This window comes from Battus philenor, unplaced genomic scaffold, assembly GCF_028537555.1.
Source record: "Battus philenor isolate CCGP_79_NKW_IND1 unplaced genomic scaffold, ilBatPhil1.0.hap1 SCAF_15, whole genome shotgun sequence".
NCBI lineage: Eukaryota > Metazoa > Arthropoda > Insecta > Lepidoptera > Papilionidae > Battus > Battus philenor.
The window spans coordinates 3,158,488-3,179,318 of record NW_027181677.1 but is presented as its reverse complement, the minus strand read 5'-3'; the positions used below and the strand labels follow the sequence as shown (position 1 = coordinate 3,179,318).

The following is a 20,831-nucleotide window of genomic DNA, read 5'->3' as shown; positions in this document are numbered from 1 at the left end:
TAAAGATGAATTAGCATCTGTGCTATGATTTACATTTACTGCTGTAATAGTGGTTATTATCTATAATTCTTAAATTGTATAGCTTGTTAAACAGACGTTTTATTATAATTCCATCAATAAATCACATCTTAAACTGAAAATTGATAACAGTACGGAAATGAAACTGCGGTCGCCCAACAGTAATGGACTGAGACTTGAGATTACGGGTTCGATTGCCAGGAGACAGTCTTATATATAATTCACACTTCGTGCATTAATTATATGGGATTGCTACTGTTCAAAAACAAGTTTCCATATGGTGAGCAGCAACGTCCTCTGTGTACCATAATACCATATTGCGAGCGCCAACATGCATGCCAAGCGTGGCGATTATGGTATCTCCCAAAAGATATCTTCAGGGGAGACCTATGCCTTGCAGTGGGCGTCTATAGACTAAAACGGCTAATTTATTTTTTATTATGGAAAATACATAACATGATTATTACTAATTAATTGATCATTATAATTTGAGACAGCAATCACTGGAAGACTTTGTATGACCAACCAGTTTAAAATTAAGAAATAAAATTAATTAATTATAAAATAATATAATGGTCTGTGATTGATTGTCTAAATTTAACGCCAACTCTTAACGTTCGTTCCAGCATAATAATGGATTTAACTAGATAAAATTTCCATTTAATTCCATTGAGGTGTTTATCAGTAATAAAATAACGATACACTTCGAATAACTTGTGGTAATGAAGGTCTAATTACTTATATTTACAACAAGTTTCACGGGTTAAATCTTGGTACCACTAATCTTCGTAATGATCCGTTTTAGATCTTCAAAACGACAACATTTTTTCTCTTTTTCGATCTATACAAATATTTTATTGGCATTCACAAATTAGGCTAGCTTTAGTGAACAGAGCGCAAAAGGCATACAACGCTCGAGAGCTCCCTTATTTCTAAGGAAACCCTCAAGTGTAACGGCTCGAGCTGTAAGAAAAATGTACATCAAATACTACACTACTGGATTGGGAGGCCATAGAGCTCTTAGATTTCTTAGACGGCGCTTCATAGGTTGACCTGGTGCAAGGACCCAAGGAGTAGATCTTTATAACAAGTCTTTGTGTTCCGATGCAAGTACGCTAGAGAGGGCGGAACCACGGCTTGTTCGATTATTTTTTTTTATTCACGCCTTTATACCTCTACCGTTAAGTGGCAGAGACTTTTTATATAAAAGGTAATATTTTTTTAGTTCATTATTTTTTGCTTATTCTATTTCTTCTTTTCCTTGACTGACCAGCGATCAGTTGGTATTGCATGGAAGTGGCGGAAAAAACTTCAAAAACGCTTCTATATAGCACAATCGAAGCTATCTAGATACTTATCAGAGGATTCGAACAAAATTACACGATCATTTAGACACATATTCTATTAATATAAGTAAGTAAAAACTACATTTAAATAAGCTAGTAAGTACATTTCGTAAGTTTTAAATCTAAAAAGAATTATATATAAAATAAAAAATAATTACAAAAAGCACTCGATAAGTGATATCGTGAATCTAGCACGAGTGTTGGATTAACTCCCTTTTGCGTCATTACAAAAGCCAACAATAGAACGCCTTAAAAACAATTAAGCCATTTAACCCTTTGCGGGGCTTGGTTTTGGCGCGGCCCGCATGAGGGCGGTCAGTGAAGGGGTTTCTACAAAAAGGTCGCGCAATCCTTCCGCGTCGACGATCACTGATTTATTTTTTATGACCGTTTTACCCGCCGACACTGCATGCAGGCGTTGCTAATGTCGGTCAGAGAGGATAACCGAGGATGTGTATTTAAGCGAGGGATTTCAAAATTATTTTTACGAGCTGTCACCATTCATTATTGCCGTCATCTTCAATAACATTATTTTATTATTGAACAAGACTTCAATTAATACGACACGGAAATTTAATCCAACACTAACTAACTATATTTTGTTATGAAACATACAGAGCGATCCGTAACAGATTTTTGAATTTATCACCAAAAAGTTTTAGCGCTTTTACAGCTATAACTAACTATTCGCCTTATATAATGGTACTAGTGAAGAATATGATCACGTTGCGATTAATAAATACGACTGAATAGATATAGTTTTTGCCCAGATTAGAGTGACTTATAGGACACATTGTGTAAAAGTCATGGGAACGCATGCGAAGTTACTCAGAGAGGGAGAGAACATGAAGGTTCTGGTAAAAAAGTCATGTAACAGTCTCGAAGCTGGTGATCGCAACACCAAGATCATTTAACTAAGTATAGGAATATAAAACATAACTACATCTGCGCCTAAATAAAACCAATCTATGTGGGTGGCCATATATAGAAAGCAGTGGATGTCGCACGGTTGAAAAATGATACTGATGACATTATACTATACTCCTGGTTTAAATGTTCCTGTTAAACTGAATAACATACATTAATTGTTATGTATCTATCGAAGATGTTGATGACATTAGCTATTGGATCATTGAGAATCAACATAAAGGTGTCTTCACACAAGCAGACACAAACGGCGCGTGTCGTGCGCGTGTTGTCGCGCAATATTGAGCCCGCGCCGACAACGCGCAGCGGGACACTGGTTTTATGTTGACGAGGACTATAAAAGGTTTTTTTGCGTCATTAACACAGTCGACAGAAGAAATATTGACTTCTTATCTGTTTATTATTCTTAAATGGACTTTATATTTGTGAATTATATTAATATAACAGTAGTAATTCAAATATACATTATAACAAATGCCTCAGGGGTCTAAACTATGAAATATAAGATTTATATCGTTATCAACATGCCATCGGAACAGTCCATTGGTGGTTCTTCCTCGCAACAATATATTTATCAATTTTTTTTATTTATTTATCAATCAACAAACAATATATTTATTTATTTTCTTCGCAGTCAGTTTTTCTTAAGTAGTGGTAGGGGTAGGGGACTGGGACTTGCAATGTTAGTTCGCGGGTTCGGTTCCTGGAGAAGAATCTTATATTATTCACACTTTATGTATTAATTGTATAGGATTGCCACAGCTCACTATTGAGTTTCAAAGAAGCAATATCCTCTGCATACCATAATATCACATTAGGGTCGCTATACCACCAACTGCCAAGCGTTGCAATTATGGTATATTCTCTCATACGAGATATACCATAATTGCATAAAAATATATATATAATAATAATAATATGCATTGCTCTCTATATTATCTTTGGGGTAGGCCAAAGCCTTGCAGTCGGCGACGACAATTCACTTTGTGTTCCACTTTGGAACAATTGAAATGAGTACATGTCATGTCATGTCAGAGGACCCTAATTTTAGGAAAATTAGTATTCATTTAGCTCCTATATAAAACATTCTTCGCCTCGATCTGAAAAAAGCCCATTACAAACTTAGTTCTGTTTTACAGCAGTTAGCATATTAGAGCATTTTATTTGCTAGCTACATTATCACATAAAAAAATTAAAAGCAGTGGATTTTCATGACTAATTTTATTTCGTGAACTTTTTAATTTGTAATATAATTCTGATAAATTATATAGAAACCTTTTCTATTCGTATACACATTTGTCTACAAAAGTTATTAATATTATTAAGCCCATAGCATTAAATAACCTCCACTTTATTTCTAGTGCCACTCTTGTTTCCACGCTATATTTACCTCAATTCTCTTACATAGGCATGGTTTTCTATGTTTACCATAATTATTACGTCACCAAAGTTTTCTCTAATTCTTTATAAATACGGTAACCACAAATATAGTTGTAATAATATAGAAATATTTTTTTTGTAGTTTCTTTCAGTACAATGACTTCCTTTTGCATGATACGTGTAAATGAAAATAAAGAGACTCGTCATCATGAAATATGCATTCATGAGAAGGAAACGTAAACACCCAATACGGTACATTTGACACCAATAGGCCACTCCGAGCGTGCCCCGTCGGCGCGTGCCACAGTCCTGGCTTTGTTTATCCACCAGTTTCGAATCAATTCACCGTTAAGTGATCGAGATTTTGGGGCGGCAAACCCCTGCAGCTTAATGACCATGAGCTTTCCGCTTTTTTAAACGCGCGACGGGTCGCCGATTATTCACGGGCGGTGTGGACGCGCCTTTTGTCCGAACAGTAGCTTGATTGGAATCTATTTTGGTTAGTTTTTGAAATGATATATGTTTATTGTCAATAGATTTTATTTCGTGTACACTAACTTATTTTAACACGCTTTTAAGCTTATTATTTAGTGCGAGAATAAAAACGGTTATTTCACATGAAAATATTACGTGTTAAGTATTTTAATCGTCAAAATTCAAGCTTGTATAAGTGAGATCATTTTGTGAAATAAACTAAACTGAAAAATTTAAAACATTCTCTATTATATCATAGTATTTTACATAAAATAAGGTAAAATGAGAACATTTTAAAAAATGCAATCGAATATTGTTTCTTTTATCTATATATCCAATGTAATTCGGATGCTATTCTGGATCTATGAATACAACCCAACAATGGAAATTTGAATATTACACCGGCCTGATATCAAGATACAAACAATGATGACAAAAATATTTATGCATAAAAAATGAAGGCGCGCATTTCTTATCAACTTTTCTATAGGCTCTATAAAGAGAGTAATTCGTTTGTAAGTAACTGCATATGCCATTTACAATAGAATCTCTTGTAACGCGATGGAATTGCACTGTATAATCGTACACACACATAATCAAACAATAATGTTAAACGGCTCAATCATAAAATAATTTCACATTATCATTATCATCATTTCAGCCGTAAGACGTCCACTGTCCATATTCAAAATCAAAAGAACTTTAGGCGTATAGATGTTTACACACACTTTTGAATCGTCTATTATTTTATTAGTAATAAGCTACCACTGGCTCGGAACAATAATTTGTTGAGAAGTGCCGGCCAGGGACAATTGCTCATTAAAATTAAATTTAAAAAATGTTCATGTTTACTTTATAATATCATGAGTCAATAAACGAAGTTCCAGACATTGGTAGAACATGAACCTCTGGGATAAATTTCCTACCTGCATCTAGCGTATTCGGGAAGCCTTAATAAGATCTGTACGTCCATTTTATGGGTGACATCTTACAATTAAAGTTTAAAGAAAATTTTAAGTTCTAATACAGCTTGTCAACCAACTGCTCTAATTATTTAATCCAGGACCTTAGTGAAAATTATACATATAATCCTGAGGTTACAGTATGTGCTTCCAGGATCATCTCACGTCTGAAACCCTCGTAGGTATTAAGTGAAGGATTGTGAATATAGAAGAGTTTCTATTGATGCTAGTGTTTATTAAATTGGGCTGTTTTGACATTTCTCTCTTGAAGTACAAAGGTGTCAGCTTTCAAAAATTAAATCATTTAATAAATACTATAAATCATATGTAAATATGTTTTTTCTGTATAAACCTTTCGGAGCGATTCCATATATGTAACATAATATATAATTAACGGAATAATATGTCTTTAAAAAAACATGTCCAACAATTTAATAGCGAGCTAAGGAGACAATAGAACTGTCATCGCGCGGAACAATAGAGCCCACTGCTCGGTGTTCATTAGCGGCACAAATTAATGCTTAATTGAGCCAAATGGAGTATCAATTTAGCGAACGACAATTGGATCATGCATCCCGCCACATTGCGACTGATATTACTGCGGACGTAGACTGCTTATAGCTTTTATGAAACATACGCTATCGCTAAATAACGTTATTTGCTATAACCATTTTGATATTTTATTAACTTACATTATATGTATCGCTGGAGACGAGTAGCACAAGTCTGGCTATGGTGATCTTTGAGGGAAGTCTATGCCTAGCAGTGGGCGGTAATTGGCTTACCTGATGATGACGATGATGGTGTTGATATGTACCAGGGGAAACGATGTAGACCTTGCGATACGTAAATATTTTACTAACTAGACAACACTTCAGTAAGTATTATTTGGTTTTTGTTATTGAATATATATTCCTTAAACATAAGCGTTCGTGCCTTTGTTTTTACAATTACAATTAATATTTGCGTTTTTTTTTGCTTACGTTTATTCATACTTCCGTGTTTACTTTAGTCTCTTTACCTACTTCCTAGCTTAAATCCTAAAATATTTAAAACTAAATTGAATTAAACTAATTATAATTATTGTTATTTAATCATTGGTGTTATCTTTGTTTTTCACAAGGCCCTAACAATGTCCAGTTTTTATCATTACGGTTCATGCCATGTCACCACTACCTCATCCCTACTCCATCTTGCCATCCTCAGATTTTCAGGTTGATCGTGTGACGTCATATTGCTACCACCGCATGATGGACACTGTTATACAGCCCGAAGATGTCCGTTGCTCGATGAACAACGATAACCTCCTTGCTCTTTAACCCCTGTGCCTCGAGGATGGTGAGCGTCCGTGCCTCTGTTTCCTTGCCTAGCTTTGGTTAATAAGATGTTGTCGACATGGGCGTTAGTCAAATAGCCACCCAGAGTAAGAACACCTTCTTAGGGAGAACACCACCTCCTTGAAGAAATATGTGTATATCTCCTTCAAGGCATACGCTACGTCCATGGGGTAATAATATACTATATATTTAAATTAATATATTACACACTTCAAAATCAAAAACAGATTTCGTTTTTGTTGTATAGGCTTTGAGAACTTTAGGTCTTAATGACACTAGCGGAGACAAATTACTTTTATATGTAATAGTGTGTAATCAACCTAAGTATTCGGTACTCGATTTTTAATATAATGAAAGGAAAAGAAAACTTTTCGTTTACCGGATGGTAAAGCAGAAGACACTAGAAACAGGCGCTATTAACCGAAATATATGGAGAAGGCTTATGTCCAGTAGTTGATACTTTACGGCAGATATGATCATGATAAAACCTGTCTTTAACTTCTCAATTTTAATTAACGTGCTATAATTGGGACATAAAATAAGACCTATATATGTGCATTACATGGAAATATAATCATTATTAATAAAGTTTGTATTTATTATCGTGTCCAAAGCGACGCAAAGTTCACATCGAAGCGCGTCTCAAACGCTCCGTTTCATTAACGACATTAACAAGCGCTGAATTGACTTAAATAGACAAGCAATTAGTTATACGACAATCAACGCATAACCGAGCGGGTACTGTATACACGCGCAATGCTTTAAAATGTACCGTATCATACAATAATATCATAAATACATATTAAAAATAGTTCAATATAGTTTTATAATGTTTTAACAGTTGAAACACTAAAATCTCAGAAGGGGTACGAGGTATAATTCAACAGACAAAGCATGTAAAAAGGTTATCAAACCTCGACTATTTTGATCAATTCAGATTCATCACAGTAGTTTAATGTGGTCCACTTCTGGGCATAAGCACAGCCTATTCCTTTCCAATAAGAACGGTAAAAACCTAAAGTAAATATATTCCGACAAATTTAACAAGGTCGATTGTCTATCTTGTAAGAGGAGATCGCACGCTGCGCTTGCTAGACCTTGGTCTCCGCTCCAGAACCTTCCTTTTTTAATAACCGTTAATTGCCGTAGAACAGAAGGCCCCTGTGGCAATCTGTTTTGATACTACCGTTTGTCTACAGATCTACTCCTGTTTCCTGATTCGATCATAAAGTTGGAGTATAACCTTGTCGTTTAGCGACAGTAAGGTAACCAATGAGGTCGAAAGCGAAAATCCACGTTTCAGTGCCGTAAGTCCTTACTGGTAACATACATTGGTTAAAGTCCTCCGACTTAAGACACCGAGAGATATCCAGTGTATATTAGATGACAGATATGTTTCTGATTTTTGCTTCTATAAGTATATATAATACATAAAAATTAATCACTACAAGTGTTTCTTAGCGCAAAGCTCGGGAACGATAAAAACTATTCTTTAAATTTCTTATAGTGAAGTTAAAATTTATTTACAAAACAATTGGAAAAATTCGATGGACAAGCCATATTGTAAATTTAACATAAATCCCTAACGTTTCACTTAAAACACCAGAAAAAAACGCCTTTTTGTTATGTTTATTAAAATATAGTATAGCATAAAACATTACAATGAAAATATAATTGCATTATTATTAAAGTCTAGCAGCGCACACTATCAAAAGAATTTGTAAATAATCTTTATTTACTATCAAAAACATTAAATCAACGAATAAAATTACCACGCAGAAATCCTCTCACAAAAGTGACCTTTTCCTAAGGCACTGGTTTCTACCGTCATGTACACTTTATTTTAATACTGATTGGATAAAAACCTCCTTACTATTTGAAATTTACTTTATGAAATGAAAAAAATTCTGGAAAGTGTCCTCCAAAAATAAATTAACTACATCACCATCAAAATAAGATGTATGCATGTATAGCATAACAGTAATTAAATATTATTTCAATTGTGCGGAAAATAACATTTTTTCATTTCGCGTCGAGTGTATATAGGATTAGGTGATGGAGTGAAATTAGCGAACGCGTTCGAACCGACAAATGTTCGGATAACGAATTTAGCGCGGCGACAATAGGGCCGTGTGGTGTGTTAAGGGCGTCTACACATCCAAAAACATTTTATCGTGACCTTCCTCTCTGTTCTGACGTATACTTTCTATTTATTATTTATTTATTTTAAAAAAAACGACATATATCAATCTGTATACGTAATTGTTCGAAAAGCAACGTCATTACTGCAAATTACGTTGTAGAGAAGTACGGGTGAACAGTCCGATGTAAATCTATTTGTCGTATTAATGTGGACAATTAAAGACATGCGGGCCGCGGCAAGGGTTGCCGCGAAACGATACCGGGTTCGACACCCGGCAGCGCCGCCTCGTGTTGTTTTAATTAATGCTCTTAATGAGATCTTTACGTCATTTCTGTGAATAACTTTATTAAAATCAGGCAATGCTCTATTTATTTATCTATATACATCTTGTACAATGTAAAACGTACTTAATGTCGAAAAGACATTTTCTTCCAGTTTCCAATTTGGACAATGCGTAGATAAATAAATGGTAAGTAAAATAATATTCATTATAAAAGAAAAACAATTAGTAGGATAAAAAACAACCCGATTTCAATATACTAAAGACTTTTGCTAACGTCATTGATATATAAATCTATTATAATACCTATGTAAGTTTAAACAAATATTTAGAAAAATGTAATAAATATCAGAATACAATAATTGTGACGATCCCGTCAGCTTGACAAGCAACAGCTTTCTAACCTATTGAATAAAGAGAAAAAATATTATTTTGTCACTAAGACCAAAGATTAAATTGAAAGATTTATTTAGCTATATTTTTATTCAAAGTTTATCATTGTTTTGTCAAAAACGAAAGTTATTTTGAGAACCAAAACTATTATAATATGTCCAGGGAAAAAGTTCCATCGCATTTTAAATGAAAGTTAGAGACATGTTTTTGTCATCTTGTAAATATAGACACAAGGACTTTGCCGTATAAATTTTGAGACTTGTAATAAAAAACAGGCGTGTAGAAGTTTTTACAGTCCTTTTTGATTTTAACCAGGCCATGCCTGAAGAATACTGAACAGACCGAAACAAGTAGAAATCTTTATAAACAAGCAGCGCGATAATACGTACCCCGTGTAGTACGTATTATCACGTCCCAGCCAAAGTTTTTTAATGTTTACAGATTAGCTAAAGATCAGGTCAATATTAAGCGTTATGACAAAAGAAGACGCCCCTTCTATTGAATAATTTCATACTACATCTCCCAGCTTTTTGCTTAAATTTCATCAGCTATTAGTAGCAAAAGTTCGAAACGATGATTCTGCTCGGCAATAAAAGCTCCGTAATACATCTTTCGTATGTAGAAAATAATATTTATAACTTTTCACCCCGGTCGAATAATTACTTTTCAGTTGACGCCTTTTATTTTACATTTGTCACAAAAATATAAAAATTCGGTGCCAAGACAATTAAGATGAAAAAAATAATCCCGTTTTTAAAATATATTTGAAAGAAAATACATGCTCCAACCATGACGTAAGATAGCGACACTGAATGTGCGATAACTCGCAGGCGCTATAAGCCGGGCTTGGCAGATCGCATTAGCGCGCTTCCGGTCAGACCGGATGTGCCGCCATGTTGTTTAAGTCGTGTGATGCCCGTTAAATTGCTTTCTTAGTTATTTAGTGTCTCTTTTTCCTGTATACATTCAATTAATTCCATTTATTTCAAATAATATTACTTATTGTTAGTTTATTAGTATTCAAGATTAATGAAAATGTTTAATAAATGTATGAGCAAGTAATAAATACAAAATTAAATTTTGTAAGGTTGTTTTATATTAATTTCTAATCCTAGTTATCCTTTTACTATATCGTTAAGGCAAAATACCTACCTTTTAAACATAGGATCGCACTCCGCCGTTTTAGCTTAATATGGATATATATCTTTCAAATATACTGGTTTGAATTACATTGCAACATTTTCAGTGACAAAAATATAAGATTAATACATAGTGCCTACAAAAAATGAACCTATTAACTTTAATTGTATTCCCCTGCTCTCCAAAATATGCTATCAACTAGTCGTAAGCTACATTGGCCATATTTTTATGGATAGATAAATTAGACAAGACGATGACCTATCCACTGGTGTGATCAAGGTAACACTAACAGATCTCACTGTTACTGCTTACAAAAAAAATCTTTGAAAATAAGATGGAGGGCGGTTTATTTACTAGATTGTAGCGGATAAAATACAAGAGAAACTTCTAAAGTTGTTTGTTCAAGCGGAACGAACTTAACCCTGTTGATTATTATTGGTAATTAAACTCCCTCGTAATTCCATTAAGATCAATCTTCTCGAGTCTCCAACTTAATACACCGACAAGTTGTCCTCAATGAGACTCATTCAATTACTTAGAATTTAATTGAATTCATATTACGTTGTATAGAAAAACAAACCTACTCCTACTTTAAAAAATACTATACAAACAACTAAATCTTTAAAGAAGAATTAGTTATTTTATTAATACATACAATAAATATGTTTGTTTGTAGGAAATTAATATCAATCTGTGTAAAATGATCGCTCTGAAATATGTTACATTAATCTTTTTTTTTCTATAAGAATGCGATAGCTCAATAACTTCTAGAAATACAAAGGCTACAAGGATAGATAGTAAATAATAATTAATTTTAATATGAATCAGTACGAATTTCGTAAACGCTTTTTCTTACTATACTATCATAACTTTATTTATTATTTCAGTATAGGATGTACCTTACATTAATTGATAGCCAAAAAGCAATATTTTTACTCTTTTAAAGCTTTTACAACTATCCTTAATCAAACTATATATTTTCGTCACTCTAAACATAGGCACAGGATATGCCAGTTTATTTTGGACCGATAAAATTAGAAAGAAATATGATATTCATAAAAGCACGAACATCTTTATCACTTGATAATAACGTAACATAATTAAAATTAATTCAACACTCGTTTAAATCTAAGCAACATAAAATCTTCGCCGTCAATTCTGGTCGGACCAGTAATTGATACAATCAGTTCTAACGGTCTGCGCGCTTACCAAAGATCCCTCATCACTTAGCGGTTCGGACGCCAAACTACACTTGAATGTCCTAGATTCTTTGCTTAATTTATACCTACCTAATCATACGCAATTAAATACAATTATTTTAAAACCTAAAATAAGGTCACGAGAACATTAACCTAATGGAACACAATATGCACTGCACCCAGTAATTTTATATTTAAGATTTTGATATCCAAAATCATGAGTACCAAGTTTTGTTTTGAGTATAAGTGATAAGCCAGAAAAGAACCGGCCAGAAACTCAACATTTGCTGTTTTAAATTTAACAATGTTTTTATTTGTACATTAAAATATCAATCATGTAAATATGTCAACCAAGTTCCACGTATTTCGATCAGATAAAAACTCTTAAAAGCTATAATGAGATATATCTAATAATATACTTTTAATTATAAAACTTAGAAACGGAAGATTTTTTGTGGAACTTTATGATACATGCGTACACCCTTCACTATCTATAATACCACACAAAACTACAAGTAGTCGATATTTTTATATTTTTTTTTAATTTATAATATGGCAGTTCTGGAAAGACAACGTTGTTGCACAATTACAACAGGAGTTTCTAATCTAATTCATTCTAACATTAATGCTTTTAGATATAATACAAGTTTAACATAGTTGAACAGTTGGAAACGGAGTTAAAGTAAACAGACTACATGCACAGGCTGCTTCAATTAGCGAAGTCGTTGCGAGACCAAACAGGATTCCCGCTAATTCAACATATCGCGTGTTTGTCCTCCATGTAACCGCGTATGTACACGTAGCGCAATATAATTACAGTTCATTAGACTAACTCGGCCCGGAGAGGCCTTAATTAGGTAATTGCTCGATACACTCGTCTTCATGTGGTGAGTGGTGTGACGTCATGCGCTTACAATCTACGCTGATTCAACTTTCGGTTCTATAAAGTAATTAAAAAAATGATAAAAATACTCGACTGAGTTTCTTGTAGGTTCTGTTACCTTTGGAAACCTTGTGACTACTTATTTTAAGTTGAACGATGTCAAAATAAAAGACCTCAAATTGATTTTTGTGTCTATCTATTCGTGGACATCTTACATTGTTGTGACATAAATAAATTATCACAATTAATGTTCATGATAAAATATAAGCGTATAAATTTGTTGGATATTACTTGAAAAATTAGAGTCAATCTATTTTAAACCAACATTTAATATTTTATTTATTTAACACATTACATAACAACTAAATATTATCAATAGAGTGGCGATATATCGTTACAACCGCCAGCAATATAGTTTACCGTTATAAAAAAATAAAGTAAACTGAGTAATGAAATACTAAATTGTTTCATGCGTAATTATATATTATACTTTTGCTTTTATATTTCGTTCACAATCAGTTGTTATAAACAAAAGTACAAATTTTATATAAAGGAGCCAATGGTTACAGTTCAGACATGTCACAATTCGTTCTACAACGCTCAATAAAAACGGTCCGAAAGCACATATGCTACAACCGTAAGCAAACCGTATGGATAAGTTATACGTTGTATTGAAATGTATGAGACTTGTATGAGCGTATTAACTAAGGCAAAATATTCTCCCCAACCTAATGCGCGACGGTGTTGGTCGAAGAAATTCTCTCTTGTACATTGTCTTGTATATTTCAATGCTAAATATACTTTTTTCCCTGATACTATAACTGTCATGGTAGAGTATGTTATAGTGGACAGATTTAATCTAGGTAAGCTGATAGAGTTACTATCAGTTCAACTGTAGCGTCTGTTGAGGAAAAGCAGCGCATCGAATTGATATTTATAATGCCAGAGCTTGAGGAAGTTCACTCGCCTTTCCACTATATGCACAAAGCAAATTTTTAAGTTTTTCACTCGCGTACCTAGTAAAACTGGTGATACTTGAATACAACTTTGAACACCTAAAAATTGATAGGCGGCGACTAAAAGGCCGCAACCTCATGCGCTGGTCCGTACCATACTTAATACCAAAAATTAACGAAGAATTACACACCGCCAAGGTAGGCATAGTTGGTTCATCACTGCGACAAACTTTCCAAAAAGCATCACGATCCTCATTACTGAGAAATACGACAGTAGGAGGAAAAAAGAATTGAAGGTAAATAAAATTTTTGGCTATGTATCTGATCCAAAAATTCTTCAAAATCTTATACGATATACAACTTACTGCTCAAACGGCGAGAAGAGATGATGCTGCGGCCGAGGATCGGGAGCAGCGTCGCGGGACCCCGCGCTGCCTACTGAAGGCGCTGGCGACGAACAGCCCGCCTCCGATCTGTTGGTATTTAGTATGTAGTGCTACCTAAACTTATGTATAACTCACTGTATAACGCAGAGTTTACAAAATAATTTTTTGGTGTAAAAAAATCGTTAACCGCTTTGTATTATTTATTGTGTTCACTTTAACATGAAGAATTTCAAAAATACCTATTTGTAAGAAATTATTATTAATTGCACACTTGAACTTAAAGTACACAGTTACAATATTCCAAACGCACTCTGATCTAAGGTGCAAGTTCAAGGCAGAACGTCACCCACGAAGAGGAAAGATGAACCCTATTGGGATCGTCGAAAAACGCTTGACTGATCTTTTTGGAAATCTTTACAGTACAGCAATGACGAAATGATGATGGTAAAAACAATTTTTACTAAATATTAAAATGACACTACATTTTCATGATGTTCGTGAATAAGGTACATACCTCTCGAGTCGAGGAGATCTGTTAGGTGAACGACGTGGTGAACGGAGTGGCGATCTACGTGGGGAGCCCGGGGTCACAGGAGGCGAAGCACGTGGTGACACACCCGTGCCTGACATCGGTGATGCCTCTGCTGATCCTCGAGACATGCACTCTGAAGAACCCTAGTAAAATATGCAATAGTTTTTTAAAATATTTTTAATCAAATACTTGTAGTACAATCTATTAATAAGTGTATGAAAATTAATCCATATTCCTCTTCGTCGTTTCAGCCCATAGACATCCAGTGCAAGGTACAGTCTTCTCCCAAAGATGATTGGTCAGCCAACGCCACCAACTGCTTTTGACCTTGACTATGTCGTCGGTCCATCAGCGCGACAACTATTAGTGGTATATGGTCCGTCGTCCGTATAACATCCATCGGTCACATGAGCAATGTGTTCCACCCATTGTCATTTTAGGCGATCAATTCTTCTGGCTATGCGTGTGACCTTGGTTCTTCTGCGAATGTATTTATTTCTTTTGACCTCGCAGCGAAAATCCAAACATATCCCTCTGTGATCATCTTATGAGACTCACCGTAAGCGACCATGTCCCGGATACGTATGTTTATCACTAGCAATACGTATTACTCAAAGACTTTCGTCTACATTTTTTAGTATTGATGTTTTGACTATTATATACATTTATAAAGATTAAAATTTAAATTGAAATGTTCGTAATCCAATTCTCTTACAGTAAATATAAACATTAATGTCCGTTTATACGAGATTAAATAATGCACGTCATCATTACATTACATTACATAATAGACATCTTTCCACACAAATTAGAATGCTAAAATTTTTGATACAACGGTTTTTAACGCTGCGTTTGCTTACCACGGCTATAGATGCTGTATGTATTCCTTACCTTGTCATCAGCAGGATCTCTCTTCGCCATCACTTCAGCGCCTTCCCTTTTACGCTGTTCTTCCTTCAATCGCTCCGCTTTCCGCCACTTAGCTCGGCGATTTTGGAACCATACCTTTTAAAATACATAAATCTTATTAACCATTACTACATAAATAATACTAAAACCGTGACATATGTATGTACATAATATTGAATGACATTTTGAAGACGGGCAATTGATCAAATATACTTGTCAAAGAAAAAACTAATCTATCTTAAACTATTTCAATAGATAGCGTTAGATGTTTATATAATAAATAAACTTAATCTATTCAACTATCTATAATTATTAGCAGCGGTAATGTAAAAAATAAATCATCTTATAATTAAAATGTTTTATTTTTTAATTCATCAAAATGTTCCCTCGGTGTCGTCAATGTCCAACTGCCTGTCCTTTAAATTTCCTTCTCAATGCTGTCATACTTCACCAGTATTTTGAAATTTAAAATTCACAAGCAAAGACCCGTCGCTTAGTGGTTATCTAATAGAATAAATGTTTCCACTCATAATATATAAAAGTGAAACTATAATACGTATGAAAGCTACAGATTCTTCTGCGGAAAAGTTTCGTGAAGAAAACATTAAGGTGTCGCGTAGTCGATATATGTAGATGTACATGATAATCCGGTCTATGTTTTTTAAAGTATAGGAAGTATAGCTATGTACATAAGGTTAGACTTCGAATTATAGATAAGCTTGTTATAACTTTCTCAAGGCTTCAATAAATTGGTAACTCTTTTGTTGACACCTGTGTACGATATTACAACACACTGTCCCTTCGCCGTTTCAGCCTATAGACTTCCATTATCTCCAAAGATATCTATGGAAGGATATACCGTAATCGCCACGCCATGGCAGGCGCGTTGGCTATGGCTATGTGTTATTATGGTATTATTATGGTACGCAGAGGACGCTGCTTGCTTCGCTCTGGAAACTTGTTTCTGAGTATCAATCTTCATATTGTGAATTATGTAAGATTGTATCCCGTAAATCAAACTTGCGACCTACGTAATGTGATTTATAATTAACAAGTTCATTACAAAAAAAATTGTAAAAAATCCTATTATATTGCGAACGATTTTAAGCGACTTGTCAATGAGCTGCTCTACTACTGTATTAAGCATGTTGTAATGTAACTTAAAAAAAAACCCGAATTAAATAAATTTTTAGCCGCACTTCTTAAACCAGGGTGCATTTGGAGCCCACCCAAGAATGCTATGATAGAGTAGGTCAATTTGATTCTAGTTTCTATCAAATTGGAGTTTTCTTCATTGGTCTCGTAACGTACAGAAGTAGTTACTTTAAATAATCCTACGTATAAATGAATAGATAAGTAGAAACGTGTATTGTGTTTGCAGTATATCTAGTACAGTAATGGCAAAACTGTTCCATCATAAATTTGGATTCACCTTAACGAAAAATCAATAGTAACAAATAACCATGCTCCTACCGCCTAATCCCGCACACCCCACCTGTCAACACTACAAATCCTTAATACAGCATCATTACCACCCCATTTTGTTGCTTATTATATCTGAAAGATTTACACATCGCTCCCACAACATAGGGGAAAATTTCATCTTAACAACCAACGCACATGACCCCTGCCATCCTCTTAGACATAGCCGTTCAAAGATCATTTTATATTGGATAAACCAGCTATTACCAATTAGTGAAGACCTGCGTAGTGGTGTTAACCAAATTCAGGGATAGCTCTGATGATATTGGACATTTTAAGCTGGTTAGGCGTGGACGACATGAGTCGAGCCACATTTGCAGTGCAATTTTCGCAATTTACTTTTAATAAGCTCTCTGGTGCTATGAAATCTCGTTATGTTGGTGTAGCGTAGACACGAAAATGGGTATAAAACACTATAACATCTAACTCAAATATCTATAAATTAATTATTCGATATTTATTGCTGTAAGATAAAAACGACTAATTGGTTACAGTTCATACGACGTTCGTATCATTACATCTTATTGATATCTTTGTGAATATAAAATCACAATTTATCACAAACCATATAGAAAACCATCTTATCGACGTCGGCACTAGAAACCCGAAAGGTATGTCACTCTCCAATGCATGGAACATATATACATACATACATATATACACACACATATATTTATATAAATATATATATATGTATATATATATTTATATAAATATATATATGTATATATATTTATATATATATATATGTATGTATATATGAGTGTGCGTGCGAATGTTCACTTTTAGCAGCAACATTTTAAAAAAATCGAATGACGTTCTGTCAATTTTAACAGGTGACGGTTGACGTTGTAATTAGGAGAAGGACTTGTTAACCAGTTGTATTAATTAAAGTTTTAGAAGTAAATTCCAGTGTTTTTCGTTGAGCATCCTATGTATATATAAATAATCAGCTAAGAGCACATCTATTTATTCATTTAATCATTCCTCATTGGATTATTGATAATGATCACTTTTGTAAATCATGAAAAGAATGCACTTTTCTATAATAACTTCTTTAACTTATATGGCCAAGAGACGCTCGCAAACGAGTTCTAGAGAAGGACCCAGAATTAACCCTGACTGGGTTTTTGTGATCAATTTTACATAGTCATTCGTTACTAAGTTATATTATAAGTATTATACCGTTTCCTTAGCACTTTAGTTATTACTCGTTAGTTTATTGTTAACATAAACACATTACAAACATATTAGCCTACATTCGTTTATATAAATTCAAAATAGATTTGTAATTTTATTCATTGCCTCCTTTCTCAATACTTATATTCGCTCCTTGAATTCCTTTAATTGAAAACAAGGAAACGATAGTGAAATCAGTAAGGTTCTTTAAAAAACTATATTGATTACGAGACATGAATTGTGACATGCTTCTTTTAACTACAAGTATAAATATACTTGACTAAATATTCACACTTGAATAAATATTCAGTATTAATTGAGGAGAGGCACAGTCCAACAGTGAAACATAAATATTGATCAAGTAGGACTACGTAACAAAGTAACTGAACATAGTTATCTTTTTGCAAAATTTTTACAATATTTAATGTCTGCTCTGTTATTTATAGTCTGTGACGCGTCAAGCATCAAAATAGACCCTTAACGATCGTAAGCTAATTCGGTTAAAATAATAATCCGACCATAATCCGTCGGCCGCCCTAATAGTTTTTATCTTTTACTAGAGTAGTATTAATATTTAAACGCGTTGAGAGACCGCCACCCGGCTCGCCCCTACGTAACGTCTTCATGATCTTTATTGTTGCCGAGGGTGAGTTTAGCGTGGAATTTGTTTTTATAGACCTCTGCGAAATTTTAAATTTGTACTTTAATAAAAATAACGACTAAAAATTTTGGGATATTTCAGTTGCCTCTTAAAGTTTTCTTTCAAAGCTAGATACTCACTGTTGTAATGATTATAATTTTAAAAAATTGTATGTTTTTTACTAATTCACGCCACTTATGTTCCAACAGAGAATATAATTGTACATTAAACCTTCCATAGGTAATACAGCATCAAGATAGGTTTCTATTAATTAAATTAGCTTAAATTAGCCCATAGCCTCACAAGCAATACAGGAACTGGATGGTGACCATAAGCTGAAGTGGAGTAGGATGACCACCCACAAGGTTCAAAGATCTTGTTGATATCCTAGGAGCACGCTAAATTCAAGCCTGCAAACTAACCGAGACAGCCAGCCGATTGGCAAATTGAATTGGCTATTGGTAGACAAAAGATTGTCGTCGAGGTCTTAAAGTTCTGGAGCGGAAACCACAGACCGGAAAAGGAAATTTTGGACGTCCATCCACAAGGTGATTAGACCTTGTTAAAGTTATAGCACGACGCTGGATCCAGGTCGCATCTAACTTGTGCTGTAAGAAATCAATTGGAGTTTATGTCCAGCAGTGAAAATCATAAATTTGAAATGATAAATGTTGCCAAAACCGAGAGACTGCATCAAGTCTTACCATGTTAGTTGAGTAAGCAAAATTTCCTTTTGATAAAATTCCCTATAAATACCACCTTACTTTGCTCTTGTAACTCAACGACTTTAAAACCAAACAAAACAGTTATTCGATAAGTTATTCACCCTATACTTCGACAGAGTTTTAACCTCTCAGAACACATGTTACAACATGCAACCCTGTCACTTTCTGTCAATTATTACCATCATACTATGACCCGTGACGTCCCCTTCTCTATCCAACCTCCGTTCAATGCAAAGGTATTTAATGAATAGCGAGAGGTCATCGTAAATTGGTAACGTTTATATGGGGTGTTGGGAACAGTAGGGGTGCGGTAATTACCTACTGTTCGGTTAAACGTGGATTGTTTGCTTTCGTTATGCAGCACGTCGAGCGTACTCGAGTTAAATAATAACAAATACATTGTTTGGCGCTGGTGCGAAGCATAATGACTCTTTAGCGGGAGGTCCTCTGGTTGTTCCACTTAAAAGACATTATAACAAAAGATACGCGAATAATAAATAGCTTTTGTATCTTTAACATTGAGGAGTATTGTTAAAAAATTTACCTTTTTTAATTACATGGTGATAAAAACGTCATTACACGTTCTTTGAAGTTCATGTAAGAAAAAAAAAACATATGTCTGCCTGCGACACTAATGAGAAAATAAATAATTAGAGAGTACAATTAGAGTATTGTTTTTCTGTCAATTTTATTTCCTTAATTTTTTCTCTTTTATGTTATTTACAATACCTTTATTAATTTATCTCTGTTACGCGCAAATAGAGAAGGCTTTCGGCATTAATTTCCCCATTCAAGTTATCCTACGAAACTTGTCTGTCTGTTTTTTTTCTATCACCCGACGTATATGTTTTAGATGGAGACATTACGTGAAAATATATACAGAGGACTTAAGATATAACGATAATTTAAATGAGATAGGAATTCAACACAGTACAAAATACACGCTAATTTACGATCATGCGGTACCTGAAGTGATTGGTATGTTTGTGAAATAATATTTCTCAATTTTAATACAATTAAAAAAGGTTATATTTAAGAAAGTAAAAAAAAAGTTGAGAAACAGAGATAAAAAGAAGATATGAGAGAAATAAAATTATATTGGGTTTTTACATAGCCAAGTATAACACACATTATAAGTACATATATCTTGGGGAACGTAGACATCATCATACTTAAAAGTTATACACCTAAGGCTCGCTTAATTACGTCAACCGAGCCTTAATGTTTTAAAACACGTCATATGCAAAGTTAGCGGAAGTTAACCGTAGCAAAATGAAAATATGTTAAGAAAGACGGGGACGTCGGGAGATGCTAAGTGACGAGACATGAGCTGGAGTGACGAAGTCTAACAGCGAAGTTAATGTATCGTAATTGCGCGTTTGATGGCTTCTGATGTGATTGACGTGACGCATTTGCGCATTCAAATTTTTAAATATCTTTAGTATGTAATTCATACACAAATTGATTAGTGAAAACCACCCTTAAAGTTGACTCTAATATGACTCGATACATAGCAGTGAATATATTTTTGTCAACAAAA

At 34.0% G+C, this 20,831-nt stretch overlaps 1 protein-coding gene across 1 annotated transcript in view; it reads right to left on the bottom strand.

The window, feature by feature from the left end:
- The window catches only part of LOC137918982 (retinal homeobox protein Rx-like), a 41,609-nt gene extending 25,362 nt beyond the window's left edge, over window positions 1–16,247 (bottom strand). Inside the window, exons 1-4 of the mRNA XM_068761940.1 lie at window positions 16,125–16,247; window positions 15,248–15,361; window positions 14,339–14,499; window positions 13,804–13,911 (exon numbers count right to left, since the gene is read on the bottom strand). Coding sequence (XP_068618041.1) covers window positions 13,804–13,911; window positions 14,339–14,499; window positions 15,248–15,361; window positions 16,125–16,247 — 506 coding nt within the window. The remainder of the gene's footprint in view (window positions 1–13,803; window positions 13,912–14,338; window positions 14,500–15,247; window positions 15,362–16,124) is intronic.
- Between the last annotated feature and the right edge of the window lie 4,584 nt (window positions 16,248–20,831).